Source organism: Haliotis asinina, chromosome 8 (assembly GCF_037392515.1).
Source record: "Haliotis asinina isolate JCU_RB_2024 chromosome 8, JCU_Hal_asi_v2, whole genome shotgun sequence".
NCBI classification, from domain to species: domain Eukaryota; kingdom Metazoa; phylum Mollusca; class Gastropoda; order Lepetellida; family Haliotidae; genus Haliotis; species Haliotis asinina.
In genome coordinates, this window is record NC_090287.1 from 66,814,321 (window position 1) to 66,836,132 (window position 21,812).

The following is a 21,812-nucleotide window of genomic DNA, read 5'->3' on the forward strand; positions in this document are numbered from 1 at the left end:
CATCAACTTCTATTGTCTGAAGAATCCAAACTTCTCACTTGTTTCATTACACCTTTCGGTCGATACTGCTTTAATCGACTCCCATTTGGCATTTCGTCTGCACCTGAACTCTTTCAGAAGAGAATGCAACAAATCTTAGAAGGACTGGATGGTGTCGTTTGTCAAATGGATGACATTCTCACACATGGTCGTGACGACAATGAACACGATCAGCGTGAAGCAGTCTTATGCAGACTTCGGGATGCAGGTGTAACTCTCAATGCTGAAAAATGTCAGTTTTCCACATCGCAAGTGAAATTTCTCGGACACATCATTGATCAAAATGGTATTCGAGCCGACCCAGACAAAATCAGTGCTATTCTCGACATGGCACAACCACAGAATGTCTCAGATATCCGAAGGTTTCTTGGAATGGTCAACCAACTTGCAAAATTTGTTCCAAATCTTGCCTCCATCACACAGCCTCTCCGTGAACTCCTTGTCAAGGATAGACAATGGATATGGATGAAACCTCAACAAACTGCATTTCAGTCAATTAAATCTCTACTCACATGTGCTCCAGTTCTCGGACATTATGATCCAAATGCAGAGACACTGTTGTCAGCTGATGCATCGTCCTACGGATTGGGTGCTGTAATCTCACAAAGGTGTGACAATGGAACATACACACCAATCGCATATTGCTCTCACTCGATGACAGAGACAGAAAGGCGTTACGCACAGGTAGAAAAGGAAGCGCTAGCCATTACTTGGGCATGCGAACGTTTCCGTGATTATCTCCTGGGAAAATACTTCCACATCAACACTGACCATAAACCTCTTCTCGCTCTTCTTGGTGACAAGTCTCTTGACCAACTCCCACCAAGAATACAACGATTCAGAATGCGTCTCATGGCATATTCATATGACATTTCTCATGTTCCTGGGAAGCAGTTGTGTTCCGCAAATGCACTCTCCAGAGCTCCTCTTAACTTGGCACTCTCCAGTGTGGAAACTCGTCTTCTAGCGGACACAAACATCTACGTTGACTCAGTATTAGCAAACTTACCTGCATCTGATCAGCGTCTGGATGAAATTCGTCTAAAGTTGCGCCAAGACCCTGTCTGTTCAGTCATCATGAAATACTGTCTTGAGGGATGGCCAATTTATGCATCTCTTCCAAACTGTACAAGATCATACTGGCCGTATCAAGGAGAACTTTCCGTTGTTGAAGGGCTCTTGCTGTTTGGAAAAAGGCTAGTAATTCCATCTTGTATGAGAGCAGAAATGCTTGATATCAATCACTCTACACACCAGGGCATAACCAAGTGTCGTGCTCGTGCAAAGGAATCTGTATGGTGGCCAGGACTTAGTTCTCAGATTGAACAAGTTGTTATGAGTTGTCGTACTTGCTCTCGCTGTCGACCTAACCCTCATGAGCCACTCATCCCATCAGAAACCCCTACTCGTCCATGGAGTAAGGTATCCACTGACCTGTTTGAAATCAATTCAAATCCGTACCTGCTTGTCATAGACTACTATTCAAAGTACATCGAGATAAGTAAACTCACAAGTACAACCTCGGCAAGTGTTATAAACCATCTAAAATCCATCTTCGGAAGACATGGAATCCCTGATATCGTCATCTCTGACAATGGTCCTCAGTACTCGTCATACATCTTCAAGAAGTTCTCTGATGACTACTGTTTCAATCACATCACAAGCAGTCCGAGGTATCCCCAAAGCAATGGTGAAGCTGAAAGAGCTGTTAAAACTATCAAGCAAACTCTGAAGAAAGCAACTGATCCATATCTGGCATTGCTCACATACAGAAGCACACCACTGCAATGTGGTTACAGCCCAGCGCAGTTGTTGATGGGACGTAATCTACGCACAACTCTTCCTGTTCATCCATCACAACTTGAACCTCAGCTGCCTTCTTCACAGCAAGTCAGTTCATCTTTCAAGCAGTCTAAACAGCGACAAAAGTCTGACTATGACTCTCGTCACAGAAGTCGCAATCTTCCACCTGTAAATGAGGGAGATAAGGTGTTAGTCCGTGACCCTGAAGCAATTCGGGAAGCCGAAGTATACAAGAAAGCAAACACACCACGTTCTTACTATGTGAAGTCTGGTGACAGTCTCCTGAGAAGAAATCGAAAACATCTTGTCTTGTTGCCACCACAACAGTCAACTGCACATCACGCAGAACTAACTCATTCTCCAGTCTCCACACAGACACAGACACAGTCAAGCAGTGACATGCCTCCAAACTGTACAGTCACCAGATCAGGAAGGGTGTCCATCAAGCCAAACAGACTTGACCTGTAGTGTAGTGTAGTGTAGTGTGTGACAAGCCAAACTAGTGACTTTGCAGTTGAAAGTGGAAGGCATAAGATAAATATATCCTAGTGTTCTTTTTCAGCTTATGGACGTTTAATTATAGTTGCAACTTAGCATAAAGTTTATTTTGTGTGATCATTTCATACACAGCCAAGTGCACATTAGGTTACTCATTATTTCTGGCTTGTTCACTGATTAAGTGTTCCATTCTTACAAAGGGGGATGTGGTATCAGCTATTCCACTATGAACTGTACAACCCTGAATAGGCCCCTATCCCCAAAAGGGCCCCAGTACTATTAACGTAAGGGAGATAACTCTCATTGCCCTTGTTCTAGGAGTTGAGAGCACATGGCCACTGTCTCGCCATGTTGGCTGAGTAAGCCCATTTTGAGCTACAAATAAACCCACAAACCTCTGTGATAGTTGTCCTTCCTACCACCACAGTGATACACCCTACATGAGTGGACAGTGATACATAGATCAATAAAATGGATGATTTAATTTTATTGGTTTACTGAGCACCTGATGTTTTTGTATTATTATTATTATTTCTTTAACATTTTCTAAGATGTACATTCCATATACTGATTAAAAAACTAGCATTAGAACCTGTTGTGTATGTAGAAGAAAAGGACTAACACCTTCTCAGTCCGTTAGGCCACCCATGTGGTTCCCTTTTATTCTGCCTTCACCAAAAAAAACAAGTCTTCCAGCTCAGAAACAAAACGCATATTATTGGTTACATGTAAAAGTACAACTTGAAAGCGGAATATGGAATGCGAATTACCGAAACACCACATATTTCCCCTCTTTCAAAAGTTCAAGTGCAATCATAGGCAGACAAGTAGACCGGAGGTCTGGGAGTTCTCTGGGGTTGAGTCTAATCAGCAGGAAGCACATCGACAGCTGAATCAAGTGATGATGGCTGGCCTCTAGCAGGAATGAGATATCGGGCATTCCAACAAGTACCATCTTGTAGCTGATAGGAATACTTCCCTAACCGTCATTTTATCTGTCTAGGCTGGGACAGACTTGAGCTCAACTTGTGACTTCGAACCGGTCTTGAAGTTCGAACCCAATCACCTGGTTTGAACTTTGGGGTTGTAGGTTTACGTGCAATGTCAGTGTAACTCTCAGACTTCTTCTGTCTGTTGTCAATATCTCTAGCCAGAACATCAGGGTTGTTTGACGACTTGCTAGGGCGAAGTCTGTCAAGTGGCAACTTAATGTTTCTTCCCAACATCAGGTCCGAGGGAGTTCTGTGTGTAAGGCCATGAGCTGTTGCTCTGTAGTTTAACAGAATTGATTGGATTGCTTGACTGAAGGATTGAAGATAAATCCGTGATCTGATGCACAAGTGGAACACCCAAGTAGGCATCAATAAATAACATGCAATAAAACCCAGTACTGGTTACACCAACTTGGGTTGTCAGTCCAGATTTGAAGAGGTCATCACATTACGATGTTGTACTGGTCACACAAGTTATACTCATAACTACCAACTGCCAGGTGATGATCCTCCATTCTGCATCCCTTGTGATCAGGCCCCCCTAAGTAATTGAAGGAATTACAGCAAATTTGAAGGAATTGCATCTCAAATGTAAACAAACGCAGCCCACTCGCGAAACAATTGCAGCGATATCGGTAATTTAGCGGTAATAACAGAAATACATCGGCCCTATCGAAAGCAATGTCGGTAATACTGGAAACACGATCGGCCATCTTCGGAGATCTTTCGGTCGCGAGCGGAAACTCACGCAGCAAAACATGGCGTCGTTAGAACAAGCACCCGTCTCGGTGAGATTTCTTTTTAGTTCCTACTATTACAATTTTATACTTATCCATCTTTGACCACCCGTGTTGAATGCGTTTAGGTATGAGGTGTTGTCGGGGCAATAGCTTATGTTTTTAGGAAAAGATAGTCACTCTAGGAGAGTGTCACAAGTCATGCCACCTGCAGTTTGTTTACATCTGAACATCGAAGTCGTGCCGATGATTACGAACGTGCGCCAGATATAACATGATTTTTTTTTTAAAAATGTGTTTAAATTTGTCAATTGCACTTCATAGCAAGACAAATTATGGCTCATAAACTTCTTCATGGCGCACGTTCATGATGTTCGTAATCATCGGCACAACTTCGATGTTCAGATGTAAACAATCTCCAGGGGCATGACTTGTGACACTCTTCTGCAGTGACAATCTTTTCCTAAAAACATAAGCTATTGCCACGACAACACCTCATACCTAAACGCATTCAACACGGGTGGTCAAAGATGGATAAGTATAAAAATGTAATAGTAGGAACTAAAAACAAATCTCACCGAGACGGGTGCTTGTTCCAACGACGCCATGTTTTGCTGCGTGAGTTTCCGCTCGCGACCGAAAAATCTCCGAAGATGGCCGATCGTGTTTCCAGTATTACCGACATTGCTTCCGATAGGGCCGATGTGTTTCTGTTATTACCGCTAAACTACCGATATCGCTGCAATTGTTTCGCGAGTGGGCTGCGTTTGTTTACATTTGAGATGCAATTCCTTCAAATTTGCTGTAATTCCTTCAATTACTTAGGGGGGCCTGGTGATGACAGAATCATGGTCAAGCATGTCTTTCTTCATTGTGTTGAGTAATCCATCACAAGGGATAACAATTTTAAATCACAAACTATGAAGGATCTTTTTAATAATACCAGTTCTCACTTAATCAGTGACTTTTTAAAAGAATTAGCTTTGTGAAACGATTAGTAAATAGGTAAATATTTTACGATTGGAAGTTTACATTAGTAACTGTGATTGTTGGTGGCTGTATATATATATTCCCCACCACCTCCCTCATGCAACTACTACTTTTAATGGTGAGACTGTATGTACCATAATTTATTGTTTAAACTGTCAATAGTTGTCATACTACAGAAATAAGTGGCCAAAGCTGCTCTTGACAAATTATAGACATATTTGGTTATAGTTGTGCATATACATGTTGTATAAATAGAAACATATGTGTACTTTGGATTTATGTTTATAGATGCCAGTGTGATTGCCAGTGATTATTGTGATAGTTTGTCACCCTTGGCAGCAAGTTTGCTCCATTCTCCGGAAGTCCCAGACCAGGCACCTTGTGAAATGTCACAACCAAGGTTCTAATGAATTTATTACATTGACTTATAATTTGAAGAAAAAACACTATAAAACACTAGTAGCAACAACAACTGCAGAAACTGTACTTCTCTGTGTTTCACAACCCTAATAATGGTGAGTGAGTGAGTGAGTTTAGTTTTACGCCCCTCTCAGCAATATTACAGCTATATGGCGGCGGTCTGTAAATAATCAAGTCTGGACCAGACAATCCAGTGATCAACAACATGAGCATCGATCTGCGCAATTGGGAACCGATGACATGTGTCAACCAAGTCAGCGAGCCTGACCACCCGATCCCGTTAGTCGCCTCTTACGACAAGCTGAGTCGCCTTTTATGGCAAGCATGGGTTGCTGAAGGCCTATTCTACCCCGGGACCTTCACGGGTCTCTAATAATGGTGAAACAACTTCTGATATTTTTTATGAGTCTCATGAATGCAAGCCAGTAAAACAATATGAATGGTGGTACAGCTGACTAATTGTTTTCTAGCACTCATTATTCCATGTGCATAAAAAATTATACATTTCTGATTTGTTATTTCAGTAACATGACTTACATATAATTTACACATATATCAATAATTTCAGCTTCAGCAAAGGACACAGAGAATGAATTTGGTGAAGATCATCACCCAAATGTCAGTGATACAAGGTATGTACAGACTTTATCCTCATTAGAAAAACAAGCATACACTAAGAGGTATCATGCTGGTCTGACAGTATCACTACCCAGTTAATAATACCATACTGTCCTTGAGACAGACTCAGTGTCAACATATTTTGTGATAGAAATTGCTGGAACAATTTTCCATGAGTCAATGTCTGAATTGTATCACAGTTTTATGAAAGGCCATGTTGTGACTAAATTTTGCAAACTGAAGGACAGGATTTTCTCCCACAAAATTTGCAAATGAAATCTCATGCCTATTTACAGGGCTACATTTGGAGATGACTTTGAGATGTCAACAGTTGAAAAAGATCTTCTCAACATGCCACTGCCAGATGATGATGATGAGGAGGAGGAGGAGGAAGGGAAACTTCAGAACCACTACTTGACCTCATCTCCCTCACGGAAGTATATTTGTTATCTGGATCCCATCATGAACCTTAACAAACTAGTTGAATTTATAATTGCAGCCATCCTTATGGAAAAACCTACAGCCAAAAAACTACATGCACTCGCACATAAAACAAAACTCTATCACCAAAGTCTAGCCACCAAACTCAATAATAAAGACCTCACTATTATAAATGTTTATAGAAAGCCTAATCTCAAAATTACCCACCCCCCCCCACCCTAAAGACTTGGACACCCTTTCTAAATTCATTTCCCCGACCACCATTATCCTCGACCACCATTATCCTCGGAGACTTTAATGCTCACCACCCACTGTGGGGCACTAGAGATTTTACTGATACTAACGGAACCCGCCTACCTGACTGGCTTAACCAACAAAACCTCACAACACTCAACGACAACCAACCACACGCTACCCCCTTACAAACCTACAATCATCCACAGCCATAGACATTACAATCACCACACCAAAACTTACACAAGTTTGTACATGGGAGGTACACGATGACACCTGGGGCAGTGAACACTGCCCCATCAAAATAACAATACACTCACACATCTCCACTCCCACCCCACCTACCAACACCCCATCCACTACCACCACAGATAAGATACAACTTAAACAAAGCAGACTGGCACAAATTTAATACATTATGCAAATAAGTAAACATAAACACCATACAAGACTCCAACATCAACTTTCAATAATAATTACACAAACACCATTCTAAACATAACAGATAAATGAATTCTCACCTTTCGCCTTAACCACACACAAAAAACAGTCCCCTAGTGGAGCTCTGACATAATTAATGCCAGAAAGGCAAGAAAAAGGACCTTAATCTAAAAGGGACCGTTCGAAATTAACTTTGGCAAGAAAACTAAGAAGCCAAACTAAAGATTTAATCAGGGCAACAAAATCCAACCACTCGACAAAATTCTGCTCCACCCTCAGGCTATCTAACCAAAACTCTCGATACATGTGGAACAAATTTAAAGCCATAAAGGGTACTTCTAAAAAAACCATTTCACCTAACTTTCCGAACCTACCTACAAACAAACCTAAGGCAAACAAGTTTGCTGCTCACTTTTCGGCCACCAGTAGCTCCACCAACTACCCACCCGCCTTTCAAGACACTATTAAGAAACACCAAACACACACTCGACAACCACCCCACACTGAACTCCCCATAAACAAAAACATCAACATACATGAACTTAAATCAGCACTCAAAAACAAAAAATCAGCCTCAGCCCCCGGTCCAGATACACTCACATACACTATACTAAACAAACTACCACCTAACTTGCACCACATAACACTCACACTCTTTAACCAAATCTGGACTGCAGGAACTATCCCAGACACTTGTAAAACAGCTAGGGTGGTGCCAATCCGGGGAGCCATGAGCCTGATTCCTACCGCCCCATTTCTCTAACCTCCCATTTATGTAAAACATTAGAAACAATAGTAAACAGTTACAGGCTCAAGCATCTCATCCAGTCCAAAAATCTTATCAAAGAGGACCAGGGTGGCTTTACTCCAACCCGACAATGTTTAGATCATATTTTGCATTTGGAGCAAGATGTGAAAGTAGCCCAAGCACAAAAACAATACACGAAGGCCATTTTCATAGATGTTAGCAAAGCTTTCGACATGGTTTGGCACAACGGCCTACTACAAAAACATCAAAATCATGCCATACACAGGCGGATTCTAAATTTCATTCACTCATTCCTTAATAATAGACAAATAACTCTCAAATCTCACAACACCATTTCGGACCCTTATCCATTAGATAACGGGACCACCCAGGGCAGCCTACTATCTCCCACTCTTTTCAATTATTATGATAAACGATATTTTTTTCTGATTCCTGGCCTGAAATCTCTAGAGCTAAATTCGCCGATGATATTTCTTTCTGGACACATTCAAAATTGGGCCCAAAAGTGGGGGTTCCTCATGAATGTTAAAAAAAACGTGGGCATACTTTTCAAAACTCAATATATGGAAAATTGCACACCCAAACTTCACCTTAATAACCAAAAAATTAAATTAAAAAGGAAGCACAATTCTTAGGCGTATCTTTCGACCAACAACTAACTTGGACACCCCACATTCATAACTTGGTCAATTCCTGTCAAAAAGATCTCAACTTAATGAGAGCCATCAGCGGCACAAACTGGGGTGCCGACAAACACACATTACTCAACATTTATAAAACCCTTATTCTGTCGAGACTGGACTACGCCTCTCCGGTAATCCACTCACTCTCCCCTTCCAACATTCAGAAACTAAATTCAGTACAATTTCAAGCCCTTAAATTAGCCCTTGGTGCGAGGAGTGGCACCTTCCTAAATACACTTCTTCTATTAACAGGCAACTCTTCAAACAAACAAAGAATAAATCACATCTTACTCACTTACTGGGTTGGGGCACAACATAACCCACTATATAAACACATCACACAAAAATACAATAAAATTAAGAAATCTACACTTAAAAACTTCAAACTTAACCCACTTAAAGCACCTTACCTCACTCACCTCCACAATCTGCTACACTGACAACAATTACTCAATATACAACACACCTCCCATTACAAGCTACATTACGACAAACCACAACGAAACACTGACATCACCATCAACTCCATCCTCCAACATCTCCCCAAAACTACCACCAAACTAGACATAGCAAACATTTCCCACGACTACATTAACACAAACTACCCCAACCACACCCACATATACACTGACGCATCCATAAACACAAACAAACTCACAGGTATGTACATACATGTACAACAAACACCCCCTATTACAACAAACCTCCACTAAACAAATCACACTTCCATAAACACAGCAGAACTAACAGCAACACTCTCAGCACTCCATCTAATCCCCTCCCTCCCCCACTAACTTCCTTATCCTCTCCGACTCACTCAGATCTATTAAACAAATACACAAGCAGCACTCTAAATCACGTCCAGATCTAATACATAATATAGTCACTCAAACAGATTCTCTCACCCACCACAACAAAAACATCACATTACTATGGATTCCTAGTCACACACACATACCAGGCAATCACACAGCAGACACAGCAGCCAAACTAGCAACAACACAGCCCTCACTCAACATTAACTTCCACACATCCAAAACAGAACTTAAACAACTTATTAAATCAAACATAAAACACACAAACTTCCAACATCACATAAACACTAACAAATCTACATGGGTTACATCTATCATAACATCACCAATCAGAAAAATACCCACATTCTCCAACAACAAACGCACTGACACAGCCATAAACAGACTTATCACAGGTATCACAAACCTTAACCGTACACTACATAAACAAAACAGACATACAGACAGCTGATGCACTCACTGCAACACACACGAAAACATCAACCACATATTCACACAATGCACGGCACAACAAGCAAACATAATACAACTACATAACAGCATTCCAGTCAAATTCCACCCACCTACTACTAAATCCCCATCTCCCCCTCCCCTCCACCCCCACCCCTACATCCACCACCCATCCCACTCATTTTTACCCCTTTTTCTTTATTTAAAGTCTCCCCTTATCAACCAGACAGCTTAACTGTTTCATCAACACTTGGTCCTGGATATTCTGGACATTCATGAGGATCCTGGGCCTCCAGCCAAGAATTAAGCAGATGTTTTGTGGCAATCTGCAGTTGGCAACTAGTATCCTCTTCAGTGGCAATTTATACAAGCCTTCTAAACAAGTTCCTAAACCTTGGATGTATTAGTGAACCAACTTTCTACCAGGTATTTATTGTTGACAAAAACCTCTGAAGATCTCACGTACCATACACTTGTATTATTTAGTATACATATATTATGAAAGAGCATCTCCTGAAATATCGTCTAAAATATGCAATGCTTATACAATGTATTTTAGGTCCAAAGACTGTATGCAGCACCAGCAGTGGATATGTTTTGGAAATCAATGCAGACACAGCTCCTTTCAGAGAAGGTTAGACAGCAACAGGATGTCCGGATTGCTGGTGATGGGAGGAATGATTCCCCTGGTCATTCTGCCCACTTCTGCACCTATTCCTTTTCGGATACGGACACAGATGCTATATTACACCTAGAAGTAGTCGATGTTCGCCAGTCAACTTCCAGTGTGGCAATGGAGAAGGTGGCATTTAAGCTTGGACTCGACTTCCTTATTTCAAAAGTAAAGGTCACTGAAGTTGTGAATGATCAGACCAAACTCATGAGTAAGTATTACAAAGATTATGCTAATCTATTTCAGATATATGCAGAGTACTGAATGATTGTTCACAGCGAGCTGGTTGTATATCAAATGGCAATATCTGATATAGGTTAAAAAATTGTTCTAGGTTTACATTTTATGACTGTTTATTACACTGTACTTTGACTTGACATATTTGTTGTGAAGTTTATTCATGACAAGGTATGAGAAAATCTCTTGTAACAAAGATAGACCAAAAAAATTGTCTTGTACCCCATGACACCATTTAGAGAATTTGCATTCCCGTATTTTCAATTCGCAGGAACCACCCCAGAATACCAGGCCTTTGACCACCAGTATGACATCGGGCATGTAACAAAGAACCTTGAAAAGCATCTAATTGCTGTGAGTGGGTTACATATATTCTATTAGTTGTACTAGTAAACTGAGACACTGGAAATGCCTTTATAAAATAATTGGAATACAATCCTGACCACACAAGTCGTCTCCTGCTTATGCGTTTTGTTTATTTGCACTTCAGTCTTGCAAGCCAAAATCTGTGCTGAGACAATGGATCACACCCACCAAGAACCACTTCTGGTGGAGTGCACAGGCCTGCGAAGGACACACCATCAAAATGAGGGTAACAATGTATTAAATATATGTGAAATGTACTTTATAATATAAACCTACCGGGTGATTGTCACCATATATTAGATACAGCTGCTTTTCCACTAATGATCACATTTAAGTGCTCCCATGTTTTACTTTCTGTAAGTAAGCCATCGACCATTGTTCTTGGTATTACTTCTCTCCACCCAAGGGTATCAGGTCCTACTTTCCCAACCATAACACTGGAGTAGTGCTTTATGCTATATGTAATTTATTGCAGGACACACAGAAGGCAAGTGTTCCCATGCCCCTATGGACCAGACACAAGATAAAAACGGCCATGGTTACACAAAAAGAGTCCTGAAATGGACACCCTTCAACAGGTTGTCACAGATCCAAAGTTTCTGGCCAAGTTCCATTATTTCCGCAAATTCAGGTATACCTAAAATTGACACCCAGTAATCCCTGTCTGTACATATTCTGACTGCCATCGTCATCAGTCATTTTAGAGATCACTGCCTTTTTCAGATCTATTGACTTTCCAAGGTAGCCTAATGTTAGTTAAATGTTCTCATGTTTCAGACATACAGGTGCACTGGAATCCTTCAACAGTCACATTTTGATGTACTGTCCAAAACGTCACTCTTACCAGTAAGTACATCAGCTGTTTTCATGAAATAAATAGGCTTTTGCTTCATGTTTTATTATTGTAAACAAATAATTCAGTTTTTGATGACACTGTCCAAAAGGCTCTTATGAAATCTATCTTTCAGGTTTATAGGCTATTGTTCAAGGAGCCAATTGGCAGCGATTGATCACAAGACAACCATCTCCATCGACCTGATCAGAGAACCAGTGATGAGGAAACAATGTAAGCATGTTCCTAAGATTGACTACAAGCATGTTTTTATCATATTCATATATGGCAGGGCAGTTTCATTTCACCTCAGTGAGTGAGTGAGAGCCCCCAGGGTTTTGCCATGTGTTGTGTTAGACATTATCCAATATCACTAACATATTGCCTTACTTCTATTATTATTACATTGTAGATACACTGGTGTGTACAGTAAGAGGACCCCGCGCTGGAGACCAAAGACTGCGAAAGTCAAGAAGAACTATTCAAACAGATGGGGCCTACAGATGGGGCCTACAGATGGGACCTACAGATGGGGCCTACAGATGGGACCTACAGATGGGACCTACAGATGGGGCCTACAGATGGGACCTACAGATGGGACCTACAGATGGAACCTACAGATGGGGCCTACAGATGGGGCCTACAGATGGGACTACAGATGGGACCTACAGATGGGGCCTACAGATGGGACCTACAGATGGGGGGCCTACAGATGGGACCTACAGATGGGGCCTACAGATGGGGGACCTACAGATGGGGCCTACAGATGGGACCTAGAGATGGGACCTAGAGATGGGGCCTACAGATGGGCCTACAGATGGGGCCTACAGATGGGACCTACAGATGGGGCCTACAGATGGGACCTACAGATGGCACCTACAGATGGGGCCTACAGATGGGACCTACAGATGGGGCCTACAGATGGGGCCTACAGATGGGACCTACAGATGGGACCTACAGATGGGACTTACAGATGTTGGCCTTCAAGAAACGACAACATGAGCAGAGTGGTGGTCTGAAAAGAAGAACACCAATGGCCAATGACGATCCCAGACGTATATCTTCGACAATTGCAAAGAGACCCTGTCCCCTAATGCCAGAACTAGTGAATCAGTGTGTCACACGATTCCAGAAGTGAAGAGTTCAAACTGCAACAGTTCTCCAACCAGATATATAGACATAGATATGTACAATCAGAAGCAATTGTCTGGGGACCACCATGTATTATTTCATTACAATGGTTGTCCTTAGTCTTTTTTTCTTGTGTTTTCATGGAAATACAAAGCGATCATTATCTGAGTAATGATGAGATCTGATAATAGTTCATTGACCTTTAAGGTGGGACCAAAAGTAGATCTCAGTAATCCTTGCATATTGCATATTATTATCAGTGCATAAAACTCCTAGAAAACCCAGGAAGAGCACATGGCAGACAACTAAAAGATGTTGCCGGCCCTGTAAACATGTAACCACCCCTGTATTAAAGGGGTGGTGTTATTGAAAGTTATTAATGAATTACTTGGAGTAAACATGTGCTAAGGCAAATTTGATAAAGTCATAACTTGGTGGTCACTGTTGATTTATTTTAGTGTCACTGCCATCTGAATCAGTAACACAGAAAACGACAGTATTCTTTGGTTGAAAGCATTCTCTACACCAGTCACAGTTAGTGTTAGATATATAGGTAGGTATATCTGTGGAAGCTACAGTTTGAATGAACACGAATTATACAGACATCCTCTAGCTACCACCTTTGTAAATTATAAAGTCAGTTACATGGTCAAATATATACCCTTCGAAAATGTACTGGCACACATGGCCAGCAAACAAAGTTGTAAGCTTGTCTGTAACTAGCAAGCAGTGATTTCATAACTGTTATTGTTCAAGGAAAGCATTGAGGGATGACCAAAATTTGCTTGGCCAGAGGGTGAATTTGCTTGATTTGTAGTATCTTTTGAACTTGTCTATGTTTATACACAGCATTTAATGCATGTATCTAAAACTTGTGATATTCAAGAGTATTTAATATTTTTTCTCTTGACATCTTTGGAATGTATATATGTAAGTATTTTTCCTCCATAATGTACTAGTATTATCATTCAGTCATTTTTTCCATGCCAGGTACAGTTAACACATTGGTTCTGCAGTACTGCACTCTTTTCTGTCTATAGTTAGGTCCAGAAATTTAATTTACCTTTATACCTTTACCAAATTATTTCAGGACATTATTTATACCCTTGGGTAGTATTCCATGGGTGTAAGTGATAAGGACCACATTTTCATCCCATTGTCTACGATTTAAAGTTTTTCTGTGTAATTATTATCAACTATTGTGTCAAGGTCTACATCAGAATTACTGCCCAAAGTTTGAATTGCGATTGTGACCAATTAAGGTTGTCCATATGGATCCAAACAATCACTTGTGAGTGAGTGAGTGAGTGAGTGAGTTTAGTTTTACGCCGCACTCAGCAATATTACAGCTATATGGCGGCGGTCTGTAAATAATCGAGTCTGGACCAGACAATCCAGTGATCAACAACATGATCTGCGCAATTGGGAACCGATGACATGTGTCAACCAAGTCAGCGAGCCTGACCACCTGATCCCGTTAGTCGCCTCTTACGACAAGCTGAGTCGCCTTTTATGGCAAGCATGGGTTGCTGAAGGCCTATTCTACCCCGGGACCTTCACGGGTCCAATCACTTGTTATCTCCTATTGTGGGATGTATTTATGTATACAAAATCATTCATGTAGGAATATCATTACAGATATAACTCTGTGCATTTACTTTCACACACGTTTTGAGAGTACATCCATGAAGGTGACATTGTCAGTGTAACTTACCTAATGGATATGCGCAGGTGTGCCTAAATATGAGATGGCAATGTGTCAATGTGTTGTGCAATGTATACTGAATATATATCTATCTCTATCCATATAAATGGTGTTGTCTTGTGTTTTCACTATCATCCCATGTTTTGACACTACACCCATAAAGGTGACACAGTAAATGCAGCATTCTTAATGAATATACGAAGGTGTGTAAGATTTATGAGACAACTTTCATTGTTAGTAATCGCTCATGAATACACACAGGTGTGTCACATTCAGTTTATAGTCAGTCAGACAATGCTGCCCCACTTGTGTGTCTGTTGTCTGGTTAAAAAAACATTAATTGGTCCCCTCAACGCTGTAATCCGCCCACCCCCACCCCTGGCTTCACACTGATCACTGGTTATATCAACAACTCTAGTCATATCCTTTGATGTTTTTGTTATCTCATCTCCTCAACTATGTTGTTGTTATTGTTAATCTCCTCAGTTATAGCTCATGTACCTGCATATAAACTGTTACACCCTGTCCTCCCATATGCTTGAAAACGGTATAAGAATCCGTACCGAAACGTCGCCATTGTGTAAACAAATAAGTTGATCATCCATAAAACTTGTTCCTTCATCTTAGCTCAGCAACTTCTAAAATGCCTCTAAAACAGTTTAAGGTGAAGGAGGAGGAGTTAGGACTGCCCTCTTCGTTTAAAGCTTCGTCAACATGGTGTATGTGATTCATGGAGAGGAGGAATTTGACCCTGAGAGAAAGGACACATATTGCCCAGAAACTGCCAGACAAAGTGAGCACAAAAGTGGACCTATTTCACGCTTTTGTAATCAAGGAAAGGAAAGGCTGTCAAGTATGATCTATCACAGATAGGTAACATGGATGAGGTGCCCCTTAGTTTTGATATGCCAGGTTCAAGGACCGTCCATGTTAAAGGAGCAAGGACAGAGTCTGTGAAGACGACAGGGAACGAGAAACAACATTTCATGGTCATACTTTCCTGTATGGCAGATGGGACGAAGTTGAAGCCAATGATTGTGTTTAAACAGAAGACATTGCCAAAGGAAAAGTTTCCTACAGGTCTAATAGTTACAGTTCACCCCAAGGGATGGATGGACGAGGTTCTGGTTGTTCTACTGACACATGTAGGGTTCTTAATAACATTATACAATGCTTTTCTGGTCATAATCTCTCTTAAATGTAAACCTTTACCTGACAAGAGGTCTTCATTCAGATTAGTGACAAATTTTGATGTAAAGTCGGAAAGAGTTCCGCCCGTACCCCCCCCTCTTTTTTTCAGTAAGAAACGCACTCCAGGGGATTTATTCCCCGCAGTAATATTAGAAAAAGGGGCGCTGGTATAATTTTTTGGGGGGTTAAAGCGTTTAATGGGGGTTTAGAAGTTTGGGGGTAATATTAAAAAAGCGTGTGTGGGGGGGAAGAGATAAGCATTAACATAAAATGGTGACGTCCGCACCTCTTGCCTCAGTCCCACCTCCACTCTTCTCTTGTTCTGCTTGTTCTAGTCCTGCATTCAACAACGTAATATCTAAACATTTTTACGAATTTATACCACTCACTTGGGATTCGATCCGCTGTCCTGTATGTCATGTCATCTTCCGGTTCCCTTTCTCTTCCGGTCGAGTGATCACGGCTATGGAGAAGTTGTTGACAGTTGGTGTTTTCCGATCATCTTATGTTTAGCTACACGTAGAGTGTGACGTCACATACTACTATCATAAAAACTAATTCTGTTTATAAATCTTTTTGTGAAGTTGTCTGTTGAATTAGTAGCATTTTGTCGGTGACCCACATTATGTCACGGTAACTTCGTGCTCATCATGTTCTCTTCCTGTTTTTTTAAATCGTATGCTTGGGTGCATTATTTGTCATGGCAGATGTTTCATGTGCCTTGAGGTTATATACTGAGCAGTAAGGGTAACTTCAGCTCTTTCTTTCACTAGCTTTCCTGTCTCCTCAAACCATGTCGTCCGATGATCGATTCCCACTCAATCTGCCTAAAACTCAGTCTACCGACCAATCTTGTACCAATCCCTTACTTAACCTCCTCTCTTCTGGTGACATCATCCCAGGTCAACGTAGACTGAGAGACGATTCAGACGATGACTCACTTGATTTTTTTCATTTTTCTCCCAACGTTATAACTGAGGGACATACATCTGACGGCCAGGCCTCCTCTGTAAGTAACGTTTCGAGCACTGGTTTGTCTCACTTACTAACGCATGCTACTTCGTCATCCACTGCAGCTGCACCTAACAAGCCCTCAGTTTCTGATCCTACGGTCAGAGCTACCGTCCCCATTAATTTGTTTACATTGTCGGCTAACTTGCGTACTCCTGACAGCACTGTTGAATTTTGCAAACGCTACAGTGTTTTACCAGCAGAAGCTCACTGCCCTGACTGTCACCAAATACTTACCCGCACATACAGTATTAACAGGAAAGGTAAAAACGTTGTTTTCAGGTTTCAATGTAACAAAAAGTTATGCAAAAAATCTAATACTAATCAAGTTCCTGCACGGAGGGGTACATGGGTTTCTGGGTCCAAATTGTCATTGGCTAAGACTATTTTCCTCACTTACTGTTTCGCTCATAAGATGAGCTACACAGACACAATCAGAGAGACAAGTATTGATTGTGATAAAGATGGGAGAGTCCTGGAAACATCTAGAGAAACTGTATCAGACTATTTCATGTACTGTAGAGAGGTCTGCTCTTCAGTCATGGAAAGGGAAAGCTCGATCATGATAGGGGGCCCTGGCATGACAGTAGAAATTGATGAAAGTAAGTTTGGTAAACGTAAGTATCATCGGGGTAGAGTAGTGGAGGGTCAGTGGGTTTTGGGGGGAATCTGTAGAGAAAGTAGGAAGTATTTTTTGGTGCCAGTGGACAAACGTGACCGACACACGTTGGAGAGGATTATAACGGACAATGTGGTTAGGGGTAGTCATATCATTACGGACTGCTGGAAGGGTTACAACGGACTGGTTGGCCTGGGGTATATCCACACTAAGGTCAACCATAATGAAAATTTCAAAGGTACTTTCCATAAATTTTTCCATGAGTAATGTTGTGACTGAATTGTTGTATTTGTCACTGTAATATTTGCACTGATTCCATTTCTTGTGTGTACAGATCCTGTGACTGGTGCCTGCACGAACCTTATCGAGAACAGATGGTGGTGCATAAAAAGACAATTGCTGAGTATACATACTCGATGGGGGGATTATAGTCTCCACCTAGCTGAATACATATACCATGAACACTGAGGATATTTTCCCTATTTTTCCACATTTATGTATTAGTTGTGTGGAATATACATCCGCTTCATTCTCAGCCTGTGTCATGGCGTCTTCTGTTCGTAAAGTCCAGTGTTCTATTCCAAGTGAGTGTTTTGCAAGTGCTAATTAAAGGAGTTAATTCCTTATTTTTCCTACTTCATAGTTAACATTGTTTGCATTTTTTATTGACACTTGGACTGTCACCGTCTTATTTTGACAGTTGAAAAGGAGGGGTACAGGCGGAACTCTTACCGTAAAGTCAAATGAATTTTCTATTGAATCTTCTAATTGCTCCAAAAAAGTCGCATTCCTGCCTGGGGGTCTGTAAGCTGCACAAAGCATGATCGATTTCTGAGGTAAATATATTTCTAACCAGATTGTTTCATCAATACAAAGCATTCAAAATCAAAGCATCTTTTATAAAAACATGTTTCACACAGATCATGACACCTCCACCAAAAGCATTTCTATCTTTATGTAAGGGTTTGTGAAAACAATTCCATGTTACATATGTGCTACTGATAGAGTAGTCCGAGTGTGTCACAGGGAAACAGATAATTTGGTTTTAAAATAAGCATTCATTCAAGCATGCTAGCTTGTGCCTCATACTTCTCATATTGAGGTGAAAGATTTGTAAAGTCTTGTCTAATGATTGGGTTACATCATGCTAAGAGCCAGGATTCAACTGTGTCAATAGATAACAAAAGTAACAACAGAAATATATTCAGCACATTGGTGTTACCTAATGCTGTCACAAATGATAGCAAACATAATACAATCCACACCTTCCTTACACCTAATCCAAACATACACAATGACGAGATAAAAAGTCTTACAAAATAAACTAATAGACTCATACATGATCGTTGAACTTTTGAGCTTGTTCGATGGGTAATACCATGAAATATTCCATGAACAATTCTATGTTGGGTCATATCATTACGCATTCAAATGAAAGTTTGTATGATATCTATTTACAAGCTTTGCTATTGCCCGACTTCGTGTATTTGGGTAAACAGGGGAGATAATTCAAAGAAACCTACCACTCCCATGTCAATAAAATGTCAATTTAGACCCTTAATATTACATTTAGTTGTTATTATTTACATCTAACCAGCTTCTGGGGTTGATGTGCAGGCCTTAATTCATGACTTGGAAAGTGAAATACTGCACAGAGAGGCATTAACGGGACACTGTCAGAAATTTCTAAGAGATGAGAATTTGATACTCAGATACTGTGGTGCCTTAACTGGACTGGGGCATTTAAATATACTGCACATACCTACATGTCCAAGTACTGCAACTTCTACAAGGTGGTAAAGCATATCAAAGCAAGGGGACTGAGCTTTATTAGACACTGCCAACAACAGACTTTGGACCGGCTCCACATTAGATGTGAAGGATTCTGTTTCTGCTGTATTTTATGAAGATACACCTCCCCAGTCCACAACAGGCATTCTATAAACTGAGAATAGTGTTGAGATTACATTAAATGTCAAATTCTAAAATCCACAACAGCAATGAGACAGTTGTTGTTAAAACAAAACATAAATTTATAAGTCCTATGAGTGAAAAAAGGGGTCTAATTTTAAAGAAAAGAAAATACAAATAAGTAAATTCACATGCAAAAGAATTGATCATATGAAACACTGTTTACATTCAAGACAAATGTTCTGCTGTCAGCAGTGAGCATATATCATGATGTTCTTGTCATTTAACATCAAACTGACATCAAACTGACCTCTAACACCCACATTGTTGTTGCAGTGGTGATTTTAAATGAATTTGTTGTCAGATTCATCTGTTCCAACTAATGTAGAGGCCAGGGAACCATTACTTGCTGATAAGACTCACCGTGGGGTTTCATATTCAGGACCCTAAAACAATGTATGCCACAAAACCCAGGCCTATCTTTACTCCCAGCACCTTTAAATTTGCCTCCGAATTATCGCTAACACATGTATATGGTGAAATAAACACAGGAAAGCAAGTAAAGTATGAATTACTGAAAAGTGCTCAAAACCTACAGGTTACACTACAAATAATGCTTTCCAGTAGGTTTCTATAATAACCTTATATTTTTTCAAAAATCATCCAGGCTTTCAACAGCCATTCCATGTCATTGTCAGTCCTTATACTACAATAAAGCACAATTTTTTTGCCTATTCGTCTGGCCTATTTTCCAAGCACAGGAAGCACATTAACCCCATGAAAATATGATTACACATATTAGTACAAGTCATTGTGATAAAAATGATAGCACTAAATACTTCAAATTGTGGTCAGTTTTAATTACTGGATGCAAGTGCAATCTTCCACTATTTCATCCAATCACAGCAGTCACAAGTCTCTGTCCTATCAGCTGTTTCCTTACGCTGCCCGCTCAGGAGCATGTGATTCTAATAAAGTAGAGTGGAACCTTCAGCCTGACCAGGTTAGCATATACAAACAGGGGAGGTAACTGCATCAATACAACTGTGCAAATTGTCTCCCCTTTGACCACACATGCAGATCTTCATTCCAGCTTAATGTGATGACTGACAGACAGGTTTTGTTGACTAAATAGGTCCATGTGATAATAATCAGTACACTAGGACCAGCATCGTGTAACAACTGTTCATTGAAATAAACCATCTAGTCATCTGTACAGTCATTAATGCACACAGCGATATCTGAAATAGACTATAACACATAATGTCATGATCAGTAACTTTGACTTTCAATGGTCCTGCAATTAGGGGTTAGGGTTAAGGTTAGGGTCGCCCTCCCTGATTGGTTGGTGGCTGCACAAGGGAAATCAAGATGTGGTATGTTCAGGCAGTGTTCCCTGGGTTTTGATGAGGGGTAGATGTGTTACCCTCTGATGTGTGTTTCACCATGGCTGGGCCTTAGAGTCTTTGAGGTGGCGTGGATTCTTCTCATGTGGTTGTTTTAAGATGGAAGATGGACGTTATGACTTTGGTAAGATGTTTTGTAGAAATTGCTCATGTGTATACATGTTCTTTATTTAGTTGTATCGTTACAACATTTTCAGGCCTTAAGTGTTGTGCTGTAATTTCTTTTGTGTCTTCACATTTGTCTGAGATCTATGTCCAATTTGAAAACTGGGAACAATGGCGCATGTAATTTCTTTATCTTTATGTGTCATCAAACATCCCTGCATTGTGCAATAAACACTGAGAAACTGTACATATTGTTGTTGTGCTTTTGTTTAGAGGTTTATTTGAGGTTTGTGGCTCAAAGCTACTTTACCGGCATTGTCTTCACACTCCTTCACAATGTGGTTACTTTATTGTAACATAACTTGGGAACTAGTGCTCAATGGCACTGCCAACTCTGGCTAGAGCATTACAATAGCATCAACCAACAACAGTAAACATACTGATTAGACGAACTTCCACCATCATAAATTCCATTTGTTACACTCTGTTACACCCCTCTTGTAACGCTTACATCCCACAGCAGCAACAAAACACAGTCTTTCCGACAATATTGTTATAAAGCCCTCTTTAGGTAACTTTCCTCAGGTAAGATAAGAAACTCTAGTTTTCACTCATGCCCCTCCACTCATGTCAGGAATTCAGTTATACAATAATAAGTTGTTGTTTCCCTACCAAATGTCCCGACCCATGATGGT

General features: G+C 40.6%; 1 protein-coding gene across 1 annotated transcript; it reads left to right on the plus strand.

The window, feature by feature from the left end:
* Nucleotides 1-11,681: 11,681 nt before the first annotated feature.
* Nucleotides 11,682-14,981, plus strand: LOC137295105 (uncharacterized). Its single transcript, XM_067826401.1, has 4 exons — nt 11,682-11,837; nt 11,984-12,052; nt 12,175-12,272; nt 12,451-14,981. The coding sequence occupies exons 1-4, from the start codon at nt 11,767-11,769 to the stop codon at nt 12,813-12,815; spliced, it is 603 nt and encodes a 200-aa protein (XP_067682502.1). The 5' UTR covers nt 11,682-11,766; the 3' UTR covers nt 12,816-14,981.
* Nucleotides 14,982-21,812: the final 6,831 nt, after the last annotated feature.

Bases quoted from the DNA above. Each gene is read 5' to 3' on its own strand.
- LOC137295105 (XM_067826401.1), top strand. From the start codon at position 11,767: ATGGACACCCTTCAACAGGTTGTCACAGATCCAAAGTTTCTGGCCAAG. The intron at 11,838-11,983 runs GTATACCTAAAA...CTCATGTTTCAG, and splicing joins CATTATTTCCGCAAATTCAG to ACATACAGGTGCACTGGAAT. The intron at 12,273-12,450 runs GTAAGCATGTTC...ATTACATTGTAG, and splicing joins ACCAGTGATGAGGAAACAAT to ATACACTGGTGTGTACAGTA.